The sequence below is a fragment of the Ambystoma mexicanum genome, chromosome 3q, assembly GCF_040938575.1.
Source record: "Ambystoma mexicanum isolate Mex_15411 chromosome 3q, UKY_AmexF1_1, whole genome shotgun sequence".
Lineage (NCBI taxonomy): Eukaryota > Metazoa > Chordata > Amphibia > Caudata > Ambystomatidae > Ambystoma > Ambystoma mexicanum.
Window position 1 is genome coordinate 126,576,061 of NC_090926.1, and position 17,007 is coordinate 126,593,067.

At 45.0% G+C, this 17,007-nt stretch overlaps 1 protein-coding gene across 2 annotated transcripts in view; it reads right to left on the reverse strand.

Moving 5' to 3' along the window:
- Nucleotides 1-17,007, reverse strand: part of TARBP2 (TARBP2 subunit of RISC loading complex) — a 178,749-nt gene that overhangs the window by 44,001 nt on the left and 117,741 nt on the right. For both annotated transcript variants that reach the window (XM_069653283.1, XM_069653284.1), the window contains exon 3: nucleotides 14,301-14,403. In XM_069653283.1, coding sequence (XP_069509384.1) covers nucleotides 14,301-14,403 — 103 coding nt within the window. The remainder of the gene's footprint in view (nucleotides 1-14,300; nucleotides 14,404-17,007) is intronic.

Below are 17,007 nucleotides of genomic sequence, written 5' to 3' on the forward strand. Positions count from 1 at the left end.
TAAACCCCATGTTGTCATTCTGATTTATTCAAAGAACATTGCTTTGATACTATTTAAAATGTGGAATATATTACATATTAAAGCTTAGAAACTGAATTCTGAGAAACAAATCCCAATGACTAATAATGTTAATACAAGGAACTGATTCACTGTTTGTGTACAAAGGAGTGTACAACTGAAGGTACTATTTTAGTGTTATGGTATTGGAGTACACTGAATAACAGAAATTCAGAAAATTGACAAGACTTATTTTGTTAACAGATTTACACCAGCAAGAAGTCGTAAAAGACATTAACGGGCGGCCATGTACTACACACTTGCACAAGTGTGCAGTACATTATCGTTTAATCTTGTTAGTAAAAGCAATAAAGTATTTCATATTCAAGTCTTCAGTAATTTCTATTAATTATACTATTAGACAAACCTCAACGATACACTTTATTATGGTGTTACTGCTTTGCAAACAGATGCCGCTCCACCATAAATTTATAGTTTACATTACAGAGGGGAAAAATGGAATTGAATATCCTTCAAGTTCCAATAGATTTTTCTGTCAATTCAGTCAATTTGAAATCAATGTTCATTTATTTTTCTTCCTTTTCTGATCATGGCGGCTTTCTACTCATTTTCATTATGTAATGTTTTGGGGTTTTGATGGTTGTTGGGTCCCTTGCAATACACCATTGTTGCCATCATGCCTTATTTTCATTTTAAACATCTCTTTGATGATGTTATTTTATTGTGTGTAATTTCACTTCTGGACATTAGTTTGGCACTTGTGATGCACTATGTGTACTGCATAATAGATTTTATCAGGCCCCGAAGAAGCTCTTCGTAAACAGTGAAAAACATGTAGGCAAAAAGAAATCTGAAGACTAAAAAGTTACATACGATTTATGTTCTTGACAGTTTATACATCTCTACACGTTTACATTAATCCAAATTTGTATAGTGTCAATTCTATGGTCTTCAAATTTATAGTCTCCAATGATGGCACAGGGATAATTGTGCCATTTGTGGAATTGGTGGACAACTACAGTATAATTCTTTATGTTTAAATGTACCCCTATAAAAAGGATTTATCAACTTCACAGCCACATTCGACAAAGTAAATAGGTCTCAACTCTGGAAGAAAATACCAGCATCACTAGAACCAAGGCTCTGAAGACTCCCTATGCCTACCGAAATGTTGAACTGGTGAAGTGCAATTTTGTACAGTATTAGCAACAGGGCAAAGTTTGCTCTAGTACAAAAAACATTGGGGCCACATTAGAAAAAATGTGGACAATTGCAATTTTACATAATAGCACCAGGGAACTGCCATAGTGCAAAGAAATACACCTTAAATGCATTTTTGCAACAGGGCAAACCTTGTCCTATTGTCAATATCATTCCGTATTAACACGAGAGCAAACTTTGTCCTAGCATAAAAATGCACTGCAAGAAAAAGGTTTTTGGCCAAAGGCAAACTTAGCCATTGTGCGAATACTGTGCAAAATTGCACTTGCACCAGTGCAAAGATTTTGTAATCTGGCCCCAGGTAAGCATCGCAATTGCTTCTTCCCAGATTGGGAAGCTCTAGGTGCCTGTACTGCCTCCAATCTTGCAATTACACGGCCAAATTAGCCTCCAGGTCCTTCTTCCGTGGCTGACTCCACTACAGTAGGACTTCACCTTTCTTACATTTTTTTTCTTTCTTGGGATCTCTCCAAACTGGACCCATCCGCAGGAGAGGACAAAGTGGGAACACTGCATATGTGTACTGCTTACTGCAGCAGATTCACCTTTCCGCTCTTCTGGCACTGACTCTCTACCTGGGAATCACAAAATCTTAAATAATCATCCCTCCCACGGTTCTTCGGGAGTACCTCATACACTGGCAAGTTGCTGGAAGCGAAGAGGGTCTCCAAACTTGCACAGTGACTGCCTCTAGAAACCAAACGGCTGCTGCAGAACTGCTTTTTTGGTCTGAGGGTATTGCTCTCTTCCAGAGCTGCTGGGGACCTGCTACATCCTTGACTTCCCTCTATGTCCTGTGAGACTCACTCTGCTTGAAATACAGAAACTGATACTTGAGACACTTCTGCAAAAGTTAACATTCATGCCAAAGACTACACCAAAATCCGCACCAATTGTCTCCCTTGGTCACGCAACCTTACTGCCGAGATAGGAAAAATGTATTGCTTACCTGCCATTGCATTTACTTTTATAGGAAATACTTTTAGCCAAACTCTGAAAGGATTTCTAGAAATGGGTTACTTGCATGATACACTGTAGCATTTCAGTTTTACAAAGTTTACTCGCCTTCAATTGTAGCGATTTTTAGTTTGGGTTCTTAGATGTTGCTTGCGACGGCTATATAAGCCTAAATGATTGCATTAGTGTATAGATCGGGAGTAACGGCATATGAGGAGTGACACACAGCCTGTAGTTTATTTGCCTACCTATTGACTGCCCATTTCCATGCTAATCCCTAAGGCCATTCCCACCCAGTTCTGGCCCATTCCTGCCCAAAACACCTCAAGAAAACTCAGAGCTTGCTTTAATCAAACCGTACCATCAAACTGTGAAAGTCTTCTGAGAGTTAATTACTTAATTGGCGTTGTAACCCTGCTATTAGTGTAATAAAAATGTCTTACCATGTCTTCCTTCAGCCACTCGATTTATAAAGCACACTGCATGTCCATCACTGAAGTTCTGCTAAAAACAAGCATTGGCAGAGCCAACTGTTTTGGCTTGTGTATAAGGAGGAGACATTTGCCAGGCACTGCTATTAAGATGTCCAGGTACTCGAACGATTTTGCACGTGCAACCATCAATGGCCAGTTAATACCACTATGGTTGTGCCTGGCATGTGACTTTGCCATGCCTATACAAAAGCCTAAACTGTTGGCATTACCAATGCTTGTTCTTTTTGCCTTCTCTTATATAAAGATGGTTTCATTACAAGAATATAGTGTATGGCCCTTCGGTCATTAGGTATAGACAAATTTACTCCATCTGCTAACCACCCCCTTGCAACTCCTAAGAGCTGGGCCTGGGCTGCTTGAGGGTATCACTACCAGTACCTAAACTACAACTTGAAGAGCCTGGCGAGCTTGAGGGTATCGCTAACAGTACCTAAGTCAGGAAGATACACCTAAACATACAAAGTTAGACACTTAAGGAGATTACGGCTCGCCACGCTTGTCACTTTATTTAGGTTCCCTTTTGTATTTATATAGGTTTTTGGGACGGTCGCTTGACGCGGTTGTTAAGGGTATCCTCAAACTTCATAACATTTGAGTAAGTCACCCCTTTTAAGTCATGCGCCTGTCCGAAGTGATAATCAATTAGAGACCACTGGTTATTTCTTAGCAGGTGTTTTATTGACCGTTTGCCCCTATGTCAACACCTGTTCAACATCCTATGGTCCTCATCAAGACAGGGCTAGTAGTACATTTCATATGACATGTGATACATACATAATGTACCATGAAGTTCATAATAGTCATTGGTAACACCATCAAAACCTAGTCAAGATATTAAATTCCATTATATTCAATTGACAGACACAAATGTGTGGCCAATTGGGAGGATCAGAGGGGGGAGCGAAGAAATGGGAGCTATTTATCTTTCATTAGTTCAGGAGATACATTGTACGTTAAACTCTGCACATTGAATACCACCTGTGCTTATAACAAGTGCTACTGTAAATTAGGGGCACACCCTTACTGTGAATCCCTTCGTTCATGCCTATGATTGCTCCTATTTCATTGATGCATTACTCCATATTTTGAATCGTTTTAAAAAGGATATTCCAAACTCCCTCTTTTAATATTTATACAGCTCCAAAGAGTGTGCATAGAGTATACCACAAAGTAGGCTCACCTCAATCTCTAACTTTCAGTGTGGTTGCACATTTTTCTTCTAAATATATGAAGGATACAATCCTTTGCAGACCTGCAATTGTCACGAAACATCTTTTAGGCTTATAAGAGCATCTGTATCTCCATCTATTGGAATACTGCTGTTTACACAGATTCCCTGTCTCTCGGTTCTATAAACTGTTTTGCATTGTGTGAATTAAATCAATTACAGTTCTCATTATTCCGTTGTATACTGGGAAAGACCCATTTCTAGAGGTCAATTACGAATGTTGTCATTAATATTCAGATCCTATTGATCTTACCTTGCTCATCCTGGAGTGCTCAGTCCTTGCGGCGTTACGCATGCGTGTATCGCTTATGACCTGGTTTTATTATTGTTTACACTGTGACGTCACACGTTTAAGAGTCAACCTTTTTGAATAATGTAATGCACGTGTAGATGCATTTTATACGCCGATTTCTAGCATGACGACTACCTATCTTTCCACTGATAAGATGTACTTTCCTAGCAGCTTCTGTTAATCTTGGATGTATTTTTATACAAAATTATCAAGATTCACATCGCTCATTCATTATTAAATTGATTACGAACACAACCGAAAACAGATAAGCTTTTAGTTCTGACAAATATTGCATTACTTATTACAATATAGCTTGATATGTCCATAATTCTTGAATATTAGTTAATTAACCAAATAAATTATGTATTGATTCCAGGTGAATTATTATACATTCTTAGGCTAATATGGCTTCTCACAGGTCGTCCACACTTCTACCAAGTGTAGGTCCCTTCATCATATGCATACCACCTCCTTCAACTTCTACAATTAGTTTGAGATTAGTTGCATTCATGTATCTGTATATACATCTCCTTAAGAGGTTACACATCCAAAATTGCATTCCTTATTACAATGTAACGTGATAAGTCTATAATTCATGAATATTGGTTCATTAACCAAATCATTATGTATTGATTCAAGATGGATTGTATATTCTTAGGCTAACTAGAATGGCCTATTAAATGTAGTCCATGCTTACTTCTACCAAATGCAAGTCCCTTCCTCATATGTATTCCACCTCATTCACCTTCTACAATTCGTTTGGGATTAGTTACATGTATCTTGTACACACCTCCTACATATGTTGTGCACAAACTACATCGAATAGAAAAACCTTTACAGTATGTAGCATTGAACTGACCCCTCAGATTATTGCTTTCGCTTCCTATATGTTATTTATAAGAATGCCACCATTTAATTGTCAGAGTTTAATCCAATCTCGGTTGTGCGTAGCCTACGTATAATTTTGGTCCCATCGCAATCTAAGTTGTTTATCTCACCCTCTTTTTCCGATGGTGACTTATTCAATCCAATACATCTTGGGTCTTTTATCATCCATCTGATGGACTATTTGCCAATGTGCTGCAAGTGGGAATTTAGGGACTTGACTTCCCACGGTACACACATGATCCCGTATCCGGAACCTCAGTTCTCCAATTGTACTGGTAATGTATATTTTCTGGCATTTGCATACGGTTGCATATATGACATACTTCGTTCTACAGTTGACCATTTTTATTTTTTATTTTGACTGCTCTCTTGGATATTATGTGCATATTTGCACATCCCACATTTTGAGAAGCCAGATCTTGTTGGTTGCAACCAAGTGGTGCTTTGTTGCCTGTCCTTACATGATAGAAAGGATGGGCTTAATTTGTTCCTGAGGGTCGGCGCCCTTGTATATATGATCCTTGGAGTGACATCCACACTTCCTTTCAGATCCTTATCTAAGTGTAAGCGATGCCAGTGTCTTTTCAATATTTTTAAAATAGCAGGTGTGTCACTGCAGTATTTGGTCGTACACTTTATGGTTCTTTGAGGTTGATCCCAATGTTGATTCTCTAGCCATATTCCAAGCCTTTTCTTTGGCCTTCTTAATACAGTTCATGGAGTATCCCCTTTCAAAAATATTGTTTCCAAGAAATGACATTCTTTATCAACGTTGTCCGATCCTTCACAGTTGCGTCGTGCTCTGATGAATTCTCCCATCGGGATATTCTCAATCGCTGATTTTCGGTGGCAATTTATGGCATATAGTGTCGAATTCACCTCAGCTTCCTTCCAATATGTAGACGTTTTGAGTCTCTTCCCATCTACATATATTGTTAGGTCCAGATTTTTTACCCCATCGTTATGCCGCCACATTTTGACATGTTCACCGAATTCTGCATCTTGATAGACTTGCTTGTCCTCAAATTCACCCATGAAAAGATTCACCAGGCCAGGTGCGTATTTTGCACACAGTGGCACTTTTGTTTGTTGGCAATACCGGTAATTAAATAGGAATTTGTTGTGCTCAAGTGTGACCTTCAACCTTCCTTTAAGCATGTTCACATGTTCGAAATATGATGCTGGGACGTTCCTAAATGTATAGTCAATTGCAAGCTAATGTCGAATAGGGGTATACAATGTGCCAACATCTAAAGTTGCCAACAAATAATCTGTTTGCCAATCCAGATCTTTCAATGATATTATAATGTGAGTAGTATCTCTCAGATAAGAAGGTAGTCCCGATAGTAGTGGACAAATTATACTAGGCTGGGAAGCCTTTGTGTGTGTGTGGCCCAGGAATGGGGCTGGGACAGTCTAGTCCCAGTCCACATCCTTAGTGTCGGAAAGTCTGCTTCTAGGGCAGATGTAAAACCAGTAGTCTTCCTCGATTGGACAACAACTACTAGCTGGTTGAGAGGTGCAGATCCTTACAATTGGTGGGCTTGGACTTGCCTTTAGCTCAGATTTTGGATAAGTGGAGGATTCTTCAGTTCTACGCTGGAGCCTAGAAGCCCTCAAAGAAGAGCAGACCACTGAAGATACAAAGACAACTCCTGAAGTGGCCCAGCATCTCTTCCAGTGCCTGACTTATTGAAACCCTGCTCCTCTGCCTGATCTCCGAAGACCCTTCGGAAGTGTCCCTGGACTGCTTGGTGGACTGACAAGCTCTCTCGTGGGCTACCTCGCCAGAAGCGTCACCGTTCTGCGATAGAGTCTGGATGTTGTTGGTCACCAGCATGTGCCGCAAGTCGTTTTCTACCCAAATTCCAACTTCCCATCTTCAAGGGAACCTGTCCTGGAGCAACTCTTGATTGCAACTGGAAGGTCGCCTGCAAACCGCAATCATCGCTGGAACTCGCCTTCATTAATCCAGTGAAGTGTCCTAAGGAGACATTGTTGGATTCTGCATTTTTTCACCAACAGAGGTTGCATTTGGCATTTGCACCTGGACGAAAGAATACTCGAACCCGCAACTCCTGATCACCTCTCACCGGAAACAAAGGGCGGAAGTTCAAGCCCTCAGCGACCCCAAACAATCCACAGAGCCATCTGAGAAAATCAGAGTCAGGGGGGGGTAAGAATCAGTGTGCCTGTCCCACCCCTATTCTCTATAGGATAACATTGTTAACAAGTTCATTTGTCTCCCGTCGACTCACAATTGGTCGTCGAACCTGGGTGGGGTATACAACACCGGAGGTAGCCTTGGGATTGGAAGAAAGGAGAGAACTTGGGTAAATTGTTATTGAACTTTTAATTCGTTTGAAGCTAATCACCACCACAAGCCCATTGCATCCTTGTAACAAGAACTCTTGACTGCGACTTTTGGGCACTAGGCTAAAGTTAGATTATTGTACTTGCGATTGGTTCCCATCATTTTATTGTATCTAAATTACTTACCTGCATTGCTTAATGAAGTTATTTGAGGTCTACATAGTGAACCTAAGGGTGATTGTATGTATTTGTATTATAGAGTACTGTGTGATAGAAAAATGAAACCAGCAGGTAGTACTGTTTGTTCTAAAGACAAAAAATAAATTGTAAGTATCTGAATCGAATTGTGTGCTATTCTGTGTGGACTCAACGAGGGCCCCCACCCACTCACAATCTCCTGAAACAAAGCCTTGACAGCTCGTCCAGATACCTTGATTGGGTTTTGGCTAACCTCTCAGAGCACCGGTTCATCATAACTAGCCTGGCCTCCGAATAACCTGGGGCGTGGCTAAGCTGCTATGCAGTGAGGCGGCTTATCTGTGGAGTTCCTGCATGATCCAGAGAGGATAGCTTGAAATGCCCGATTTTTCCTGACTATGAAAGGAAGTGGGGGTCCGCCGTTGTCTGGATTAGTACTGTGGTGGTGCTATTATTGGACCACAGCAGCTGGGAGAAAACACAGCGGTTAAAAGCTGAGCCTGAGGCATCCAAGATGGCAGTTGCTGCTCTGCAGTGAACTGCGTCAGAGCCAGGAGACTGATCTACGTTACTGGGAAGGGCTCCCCTGTGATCAGAAGAGCCTTGATCTTACTCCAAGTGTGACAGCAGAGCTAGCGGTGCGGCGGACTGAGCCGCTGGGCTGGAAGAGAGATGTTGCGGATCGATCCAGAGGGACAGCGCGGACTGCAGTGCTGCAACATAAATCTCCTGGAGGAGTGGGCAAGGCAGACGAGCCTGCTCTGCGGGACGGATGGCATGATTTGCCCTCACCCCTGGATGATGAGACGCTGTGGCTGAATTTACACAAGGGTGACCCCACCGGGAGGCTGGGCTGCCTGCTCGAGCTCTGATGGATTTCCTTGCATTTGGAATGACGCAGTGGCGCAGGTGCACCCAGCAGACCCGGACTACTGAACAAGCGGCGGACCATGAGCCCCCAGATGCTGTAAAGGACCCCACCAGGGTGCGTATCAGTGTCATAGTCCCGGCAGCATCCTGAAGTTGGGCCTGCGCAAGTCGGCAGCTGAGGGGCTGCGCTGGTGAAGGCCTGCCACATTGTTGCACGAGGGAGGCTGGAGGGACAGAAGTGGTCACTGCCCAGCACCCGCACCTGAGGAGACCGGTGTGGTGGGCGGGCGGAACAGGAGGGTGCCCTCCCTGCAGGCATGAGAGGCAGAGGCAACAAAGTTAGAGAAGGATGAATTGGGATTGACCCAGGGGGTTTGCAGGTAGAAGAGAGAGTGATGGGTCGGCTAGCCTAGCAGACCAAAGGCGATCTCTGAGCTGTAACACCCCCATGTCACGCAGGGCGGGTGGCTAACATCCAACATAACGGCTGTCTGTGCGGGGCCGTCACAGGGAGAGGCAGTGGAATACCCTCATCGCCACAAGGGACAGCTCAAGGTCTGGGGTGCCTCCCTTGCTGGAATTGAACAGTGGTGGCATAGAGGTAGCCATGCTGTTTCAGCAGCCTTCACTGGCCAGGCTCAGACAAAGACTCTGGATGCTGGACAAGAAGCGTAAGGGGAAGGCCAGACAGAGGGTCATGGAGACTCGTGCACAAAGCTGGGGGCAATACAATGTAGCAGGAGCTAACTGGGGAAGTAGCTACCTCGTTGAAGGTGGCTCCACAGGAGAAACGCCCCATCCTGGCAGCAATAGCAGTCATTGTGGATGTTGGCCTATTGTGGCAGGACGTGAAAACGCTGGCAGATCGCCTGGGCACTGTGAACTGCGAGTGCAAGATTATAAGAATAGCATTGCCAGCACTCACACACAGGTAGCATACTTGATTGACCGAGTGAAAGTCCTGGAATACCGCTCGGAAGACGCAGAGGGAGGGGCCCGCAGGAACAATGTCAGAATTCTTGGCCTCCCCGAAGGAGAAGGCAGAGATCCCACAGCCCATGTTGAAAATGGGTTCCTCCAGGAGGTGGCTCCAGGCCCGCTGACAGAAGGATACACTGTAGAAAGAGTGCATAGATCGCTGTCAAGGAAACCCCCACCAGGCGACCCCTCGAGACTGCTGATAACAAAGTGTATGAACTATAAAGATAGGGAAAGGATCTTTGCCTTCTCCAGGGAGGGGGCAACTATCTCCAGAGGGCTGGCAATATACCCAGATTATACAGCTTTAGTCCAGCGATGCAGAGCAATGTTTGGGCCTACCAAAGAGCGGGCACACTTATGATACATGCTGATCTATCCAGCCAAACTGATAATCATACACAATGGAAGATCGCAGTTCTTCGAAAACACGGCAGAGGCTCACTCCTGGATGGATGCGCAAGGATTACTGCAGCTCCCGGGCAGAGGCAACAACGAGTTATATTCTGGAAGTGCTGCAGCACATCAAGGATGCCATCTCCTGGCTTTGACTCCCCACTACAGTCTGTATGAAAAAGCGCGGTAGATATGCAAACAGACTGCGGGTGCAGGTCAAACAGGTGGGACATAAAACTGGTGCCCTGATGGTTGCTACTGCGGGCAGCTGCCACACACACCCTGTTGTAAATTAGGATGCTAGTTTCATGGCATCGAGCTGGTGCACGTTACCCGGAGATGGGGAGGTGGGTATGGGAGAGGCAGCTGGGCCTGAGCGGGCAAGCTGCTGCTGGTCTGTTTGGACAGGGGGGGGGGTTGTTGAGTTACCCCCATGGTCCCAGGGGCAGAGTTTTCAACACCCTTTGTTGGGGAGGCGTATTTTGTGTGTTGACAGGTGGAAACAAGATCGAAGTGACAATGACAGGCGGTGTGTAGATATAAGTACGCTTCCTACTGGTTGGGGGCAACCTGGGGAAGGTGAATGGGAGACAAGTAGGCGGGCTGTGGGATGAGGAGGGCCCTGGTGGAACCTTGCATGGCAAGAACGGATGGCCGCGGGATAGTCACTTGGAATGTAAGGGGACTAAACAACTAAATCAAAAGGCTGAGGGTGCATGCGTACTTGATCAGGATGGGGATACAAGTTGCGCTACTTCAGGAAACAGACCTTATGGTCACGTTCGCAAAGAAATGGGGCGGTAAACTGTATGGCTCTCCTTTTTTCGGCATACGCCAAAGGTGTTCTTATTTGGGTGGCACCCTCAGTCTCCTTTCAATTATTGGAGTTTAAAAAGGATGGTGAGAGTAGAATGGTCTTGGCACATGGGCAACTGGAAAATAGGGAAATATACATGGGGAGACGCGCAACTATTCACATTTTTAGGCTCCCCACGGAGTACATACGCGCATGGATAATTTTTTCACAGGGAAACACTGTGGGTGGGTTTGAGGCTATATACTACAAGGCTAAGGTTCTCTCTGACCACGCTCGTTGATAACTACATGACAGGGAGCCTCGCGCAGACCTCCGATACCTACTTAGTGAGCGAGGGCAGAGGCCCTACAGGATGCAGACTTCAATAGTTATTTAGAAGATAAGATAGGGGAGTACTTCGACATTAACACAGGCAGTGTCGCAAGGGCTGGCACCTTGTGGGATGCCTTCAAGGTAGTCATGGCGCAGGCGCATGGGGGATGGGGGGAGAAAGTAGGGAGTAGTGATTGGGAAGATGGGCAGTCTTAGAAGAGACATAATGCAGGGTCTAACGGCCACCAAGGACTCCATTGCATGGGAGGAGTGCGCTGAGGGGGGAGTCAGGTGGGGAGTTTGGGAGGCTTACTGGGGTGCGCCAGAAATGCATTGCGGAATGGGAAAGGTTGGGCAGACTGGATTTTGCTAAGTATACACAGAGTACAAGTGGAGGGGGCTAAACCATTGTGACTGTTGGCATGGCTACGCAGAAGGGAGGAGACGAGGGACATTATATGTGCTATCACAAGCAAGAGTGGTCCCATAGTTGGGACACGGTGTGAGATCAACAAGGTTTTCTTTCGAGATATGAATCTTTATACTCAAGAGTTCATAGCAACGGGTGACTGAGACATAGGTGAAGCCCTAACTCAGTAAGATTTACCCAGGTTGGACGGGGAGCAGGCGGACATACTTGATGCTGCGCTGACGCTAGATGAAATCAGTGCAGTAATAGTGGATCTTTCAACCGCTAAAACCCCGGGTCTGGACGGACTTCATGGTGAATTTCACAAAGCATATGCCGACATATTAGCGCCCAGGTTCCTGAAGGTTTTTGTAGAGGCATTTGAGCTTGGTGTATTGCCCAGAAGCCTGAGAGAATCCACCATAGTGCCTATCCTTAAACCTGGAAAATCCCCACTGAGTTGCAGCTCATATAGGCCTCCCTTCATGGTTAATCAGGACTGCAAAATCCTCACGGCGGTACTAGCGAATAGACTCAAGGCAGTGAAAGGAAGCTTGGTCCATGCTGGCTAACACTGTTTATGTCCACACTACACTGTTTATGTCCCGGGGAGTAGTACTTCATGGAACTTGTGAAGGAAGCATCATGTCACAGACAGCACCAACCACCTCAGGATAGATTGCACAGTAGCCTCCTTGGACGCGGTCAAGGCCTATGACTAGGTCCGATGGGACTGGCTGCTGGGGACCCTCAAGCGTTTTGCGATTGGAGCCAGTTTCCTGCGCTGGGTACAGCCGATTTACACTGCACCCAAGGATAGGGTGAAAACCGGTAGGCAGATCTACGCGGCGTGGGAGGTACACAAGGGCACTAAGCAGGTTGGACCGTTGTCCCCAAAGCTGTTCATCCTTGCGCTGGAGCCATTGGCTGCCTTTCTCAGAACAGACTATGCAGAGGCAGGTATTGTGTTAGACAGGGTGGTGCACTTGGTTGCACTGTATGCAGATCTGTTGCTGTACGTGAATCAACCTGAGACCAAACTATGGTACCGAATGGACATAATGGATTGGCTTGCCATGTTTTCAGGTATTAGGGTCAACCGGGAGAAATCCTGTTTGTTGCTGCTGACGTAACTCCGGGGGCTTCCCACGAACAGCTGCCTGATCTGGACTTGCAGTGGACAGTCAACACCTTCCGATATCTGGGCGTTCATGTGTGCTGCGCTGCACAGACAGAATACTCAGAAAGCCTTGGATGGCGTAGTCAATTCCATGAGGTTTTAGGGGAAACTACCCCTGGGGATGCTGGTAGAGTGGACTGCTAAAAATGATTGCACTCCTGTGTCTCATTTCATTTTATCAATATACCTTATAACATACCTGGAAGATTTTTCCGGTCACTGGACATGGTGGCCCGACCTTTTTATGGTGGCCTGGGGGGGGGGGGGGGAGAAACAGAACTATCCTCATGCATTTTGCATAGGGACTACAGCAGCGGCGGAATTCGGGTACCCCATTCTGAGTTGTACTATTTAGCAGGGCAACTGCAATTTGTGGTGAATTGGCTGGGACATGAGGCTTCACAAGACACCTCGCTGCTGCAACCAATGCTGAGGTGATACTTTTTGAAGAAAGTGTTATGGGTACGAGGTACTGCACTACTGCAGACCTCTGGAATGTTGACGCTCGGCATAAACATGTGGCGCAGGGTGTGGAAACTCCTGGGCACCACCAACCCCCTTTTCCCTGTATGTCCCCACTTATTGGGGTTTTTCGTGGAACAGCAGGGGGCTGTGGAACAGTTCAGAAGACATTGGGAATTCAAGGGGATCGCCATGGTGGGCGACCTACTGCTAGATACCAGGATGGTAGACTTCCTGACTCTTGTTAGTGATCATTGCATACACGAAGGCCAATTTCTACTATACCTGGTAATGGTCGGGAGGATAGAAGAGAGATGGCTGGGTGTCCAGGAGGGCAAGAAAGTTAACAGTACTAGACACGATGTATTCCGTATATGAAGTGGGCCAACTGGTTTCCAGACTGCACAACCTATTCTTGAGCTGACAGGTGGATCTGGGGAAGAGTTTTCACAGATATGGAATGCAAAAGAGCACTGCTATACACCAAGTGGGCCTCAAGAAACCCCAGGTTCAAGCTCACTCAATTGTAGGTTACGCATAGGGGGTACCTAACCCTGACACAGGAAGACGAGGATAGGTAGGTGGGGGGGGGGGATAAGACTTGCTCAAAGTGTGCCTGCATGGTGGCGGACATGATGCACATGTTCTGGACCTGTCTGGCGATTGTGAAGTTCTGGCAGGGGGTAGTGGATAAAAGTGAGGGATCCCAACGCAGTCATGGCCCCCCAGAGTTCTGTTGACAGCACTGTAATAATTGTGACGCCCAGAAATCAATGGAGGGACCCTTTGTTGAGGCTTGGTGGGCGGATTTAAAGCGCTGGTCACTGGCTGAGACCGCAGTATGGCACAGGGTGCTGCAGATAGGGATGCATGAGAAAAATATAGAAGTGGAAGCCTGGAATGCCCACACACAGACAATGTTCACTACGGATTCAGGGGAGCCCACCTGAATGCATAAACTGGAAGGTGGGGGTGGGAGGGGGAAGTCCTGTGCTTGTGAAGGAACATGCACCCCCTAACAGACTTTTGAGTAGGGAGGGACTGGTTGCTGCTGCTGCAGCAGGTGGGCTAGACTACAGAATATACTTCATGGAAGTGTATGGATACAGCGATTTCCTGTCTGTTTGGTGTTTTGTTCTGGTTTGTTAAGAAAAACGTTTTTTTTTAATTTAAGAAAACTAGGGTGGCCTCCTAAAACCTTACCATCAGGCCATATTCTAGAAATCCATCTCAACATCAACCATGCCACATCTGCCCTGCCCATTACCTTTTCTCCTCTGTCAATTCCTCCAACATGTTTGCTGCTTTTAACTGTTTCAAAGCGACTTCAGCAGCCCTGTGTTTGGCAGCTTTTTTGCTCGGACCCTGACCTGGAAAGCAGATTGTGACAAAAAGTAAAGTCAGCCATCCTCCCTCCAAAGCAGACGGTACAGAAACATAATAACCTTAGCGCAAACACTACAATTTGGAGAAAGGAGCTGTAAAACCTCAATGTACAACGGTCATGTCATAAACCAAATGCTGATTTTCTTCATTTAATTTTTAAATGCAAATATTTATATGCTTTTTGGACTAAGATTTGATCAATGTGATCTCTCGCTAGTAGTCTAAAACTGCAGGCAAAAGGAGTGTAGCCACATAACATACCAAGAAGATTAATTAAGTAGAAAGGCACACTTTGTGTTGATGACACATAATGTGTTCTGGTCAGCAACTATTAGAACTAGACATCAAAACGTACCAGGAGCGACTTTTGAGTCCACAGGCCAACTTGTGCCAACAAACATGCCATGCAACACTAATGCAGTGCGTTTTGCAACGTGTATTCATTATACACCTTAATTTACAGGATTCGAAATTGCTAAGAGCTGGAAGCTATTAAGCTCTTGGTTAAAGTCAAGGGGAGCCTGGCTAGCTTGAAACCAGCAGCTACCCGCAGCTACTTTTGACTCACTATACAAGTTGTGCTGTATTAACAAATCTATGTAAAATTAACTGAGGGTTAGGGAATTTGTATTAAAAAAAAATAAAGGACACCTGACAAACATTTAAAGCAAATTCCTATATTATACATCAGAAAAAAGGTAGTTTGCATCTTGCGCACAAGTTAGATTTGCTGCACACTATGTACTAGCTCCTGGTTCCCCAGATGTAGCTCCTGCCTAAAGGGTGATGTCTGATCCTCCGGAGCTTTTTGCTCCTGATCAACAAATCCAAATGTCGACCACGGATTTAGATTGAAAATTAATGACCAACCAGGCCCTTGTCCGGAATACAGTAAATGTCCCACTTTATAGCATCTACTAGATTTTTATTTTATTGAAAATGATATATGACGGGGGCGTGGGCAACGGAGATGGCCGTATAGTCGCAGAGCTCCGAGAGTGGAGAAAACATTCTATCAATATGGGTATCTAGTTCGGCCTACATTTATTCAAAAATACTACTGGTTATTGTGGTCAGGTAGCACAACATAATTCTTGCAGCCTTTCCGTGAATTCTGCTGCTGTAAATCTTACCGTGTCGCTGGCGACTCTGTGTTGGGTATGTGTGCTGCTCACGTCTCCTCAGAAACCTATCGCTTTGGCATTTTTTCCGTTCCTTAATGAGATACCCGTCGCTGGGAAACTTAAGAAGAGGCTTTCCTACTTCCGACTGTATGTCTTCTGCATTGGCATTTATAGTGCTCTGCCTCGACGGTGGGCCCTGCATCATCTATGTTACTTTTTTACAGTTTTGACTGAAGCAATCACTTGTTTTCCTGGCCACGTACGCACAGTAATACATTAACTGCTTCTTGCTTTTACTGTGCATTGCTCATACAGCATTTTGTTAATACAACCGTGGGAACACTCTACTTGCTTCCTCTGACACAGAAGCTCCCCTCACGTAGCCCGGCCCATTAATCACGTTACCTCCAGGCTTAATCAATGCAACACAGCCTACTCGCTACTGATTCCCGGTGGCTGAACTGCTTATTGCCCTCCATATTTCATTTGGGTTTCCTTTTGATTTTACTCAATAACCAACACACAACTGCAATCTTTTGCCTTTAAACATGGCTGGTCCTACTAAAACGACGCTTTTACCTGACAATGCATCATTTAATTCCTGCTTAGAAAAAAATTCTAGGAGGTGCTTGGCAATATTCGCTCCTATTTCTACATTGGATTACCGCTCCTCCTGTATACAAGAAGAGCTTAAATGTTTTAAAAATATTAAGACATTCGATGAAGTGGAAGAAAGAGTTGGTATTGTAAAAGATAGGGTGGAGGGCCTCGAATACATGCAATTCAGACTCGTACAACCGGAACGCGAAGTCACAGAATTGGAAGACAGAACCCGTAGAGACAACCTTCGCTTCTACGGGATCCTGGAAAAAAACAGAAGGTGATGACCCCATTAACTTTCTTCCCAAATGTACCCCCTCCACCCTAGACATCACCTTCTCACCACATTTGGAACTGCAGTCTGCTCACAGATTTGGCCCCGCTTCAACAACAATACTTCGCCAAGGCCCTTCATTGCTTGCTTTTTGAGACATCAACAAGCGTGCCAAGTCCTACTAACGGCCAGGAAAAAAATTACCCCATCCTTTTCCAAGGTAACAAAATCTTCATCTCCCCAAACTTTTCCAAGATCACCCGAGCCAAGAGGAAAAGATTCCTGGACATGAAACCTCTCGAAGTCCCTTAACATCAGAAATGCTCTGGATCCTGCAAGGATGATCATTACCATTCCAGACAGACCTACCAAATAATGCACAGACCCAAATGATCTCTTTAATCTACTTCAAGCTCTTCAAACTTCACCGATGGATACAACCTCCCTGAATCCCGCGCCCAACAATTCCAAGCCAAATTCTCTGCTTCATTCACCTTCGTTCAGGAAACCTAAGAACCAACACATTAAATACACACCTAAGCGCAGCAGATCAGTTTCTTCAATTCCATCTGATGCTCGGTCTAGCTCAA